The sequence below is a fragment of the Rhinolophus hipposideros genome, assembly GCF_964194185.1.
Source record: "Rhinolophus hipposideros genome assembly, chromosome: 1".
Lineage (NCBI taxonomy): Eukaryota > Metazoa > Chordata > Mammalia > Chiroptera > Rhinolophidae > Rhinolophus > Rhinolophus hipposideros.
Window position 1 is genome coordinate 44251578 of NC_138047.1, and position 1504 is coordinate 44253081.

At 37.8% G+C, this 1504-nt stretch overlaps 1 protein-coding gene across 1 annotated transcript; it reads left to right on the top strand.

The window, feature by feature from the left end:
* Window positions 1–609: 609 nt before the first annotated feature.
* LOC308496128 (large ribosomal subunit protein uL22-like) lies at window positions 610–1065 on the top strand (the record flags this gene model as incomplete). The annotated part of the gene is made up of 1 exon (XM_081044864.1): window positions 610–1065. Exon 1 carries the CDS (start codon window positions 625–627, stop codon window positions 1063–1065), a length of 441 nt encoding a protein of 146 aa, XP_080900990.1. The 5' UTR covers window positions 610–624.
* Window positions 1066–1504: the final 439 nt, after the last annotated feature.

Consider the following 1504-nt stretch of genomic DNA (forward strand, 5'->3'; position numbering starts at 1 on the left):
CCACCACTCTATTTTTTTGTTTTCATTCCTTCTTACATTTAACACAAAATAATGCATATTTATCATAACAAGTAAAACACTGCAAAAATGTATACATTTTCAAAATAATGTATCCATTATTCTCCACGGTCATCCTGTTCAAATCCCAACTTCATGGTGACCGGTATTAAGGGCCTGGTGTATATCCTTTCATTCTTTTCTTGCTGTTTATGCAAACATATACAGAAATGTTTAACATCTTTTTTTGTCAGACTGCTAGAACTCTCATAATGAATCCATAAGCTCCCTACTTAAAAAAAAAAAAAAAAAAAAAGCCTTCGATTGTTTTCATCTACATGAATGACTAACCATTTGAGGTCTTAATCTTCCAATAATAACTTATTGTCAATAGGCCAAAAAAACTGTAAATTACAAATTAAATTCTAACAACAGAATTGCAAGCATTGAACAGGTATTACAAAAATAATAGTAACTCTGGCTTCCCAAAAGCGGCCTGAGGGGACCTCTGAAAATGGTTGCTATTCGCTTGACCCAGAGAACCCCACAAAATCCTGTAAATCGAGAGGTTCAAACCTACGGGTTCATTGTAAGAACACTCGTGAAACTGCCCAGGCCATCAAGGGGATGCGTATCGGAAAAGCCACCAAGTATTTAAAGGATGTCACGTTACAAAAACAATGTGTGCCATTCCGTCGTTACAAGGGTGGAGTTGGGAGATGTGCCCAGGCCAAACAGTGGGGTTGGACGCAGGGTCGTTGGCCCAAAAAGAGTGCAGAATTTTTACTGCACATGCTTAAAAATGCAGAGAGTAATGCTGAACTTAAGGGCTTAGATGTGGACTCACTGGTCATTGAGCACATTCAGGTGAACAAAGCTCCCAAGATGCTGCACAGAATTTACCGAGCTCACGGTCGGATTAACCCGTACATGAGCTCCCCCTGCCACATCGAGATGATCCTCACTGAAAAAGAGCAGATTGTTCCGAAACCGGAAAAGGAGGTTGCTCAGAAGAAGAAGATCTCCCAGAAGAAACTGAAGAAACAAAAACTTATGGCCCGGGAGTAAATTCAACATCAAATAAATGCTAATAAAAGGAAAAACAACAACAACAAAAATAATAGTAACTCTGGATAGTTGGAGTAGGGTAAGGAGCAGTATGTGGCTTTCCAGAAACTCAGAAATAGCTTTGACTTTCTTGAATAGAAGGCAGTCTTTGAGCAATGCTTATTCACTATGTGTACATGATCTGGAAGGTTTCAGTTTACTGATTTTGGCACAACCTCACATTCACATACATAGATAAGTATGTACTGGGTTACTCTTCCATCAATTTGCAGAATATACTAGTCCCTGCACGTTACTGACGAGCTATACATGTTCATCAATGAAAAGTGTCTTTGTTGTTTATGCACTGATTTTTTATATGAGTACAAACCAAGTGGAAAATAACATGTAATGTATTAAACAATAGAGATCATTATAAATAATAGAAAATAATAAGGAA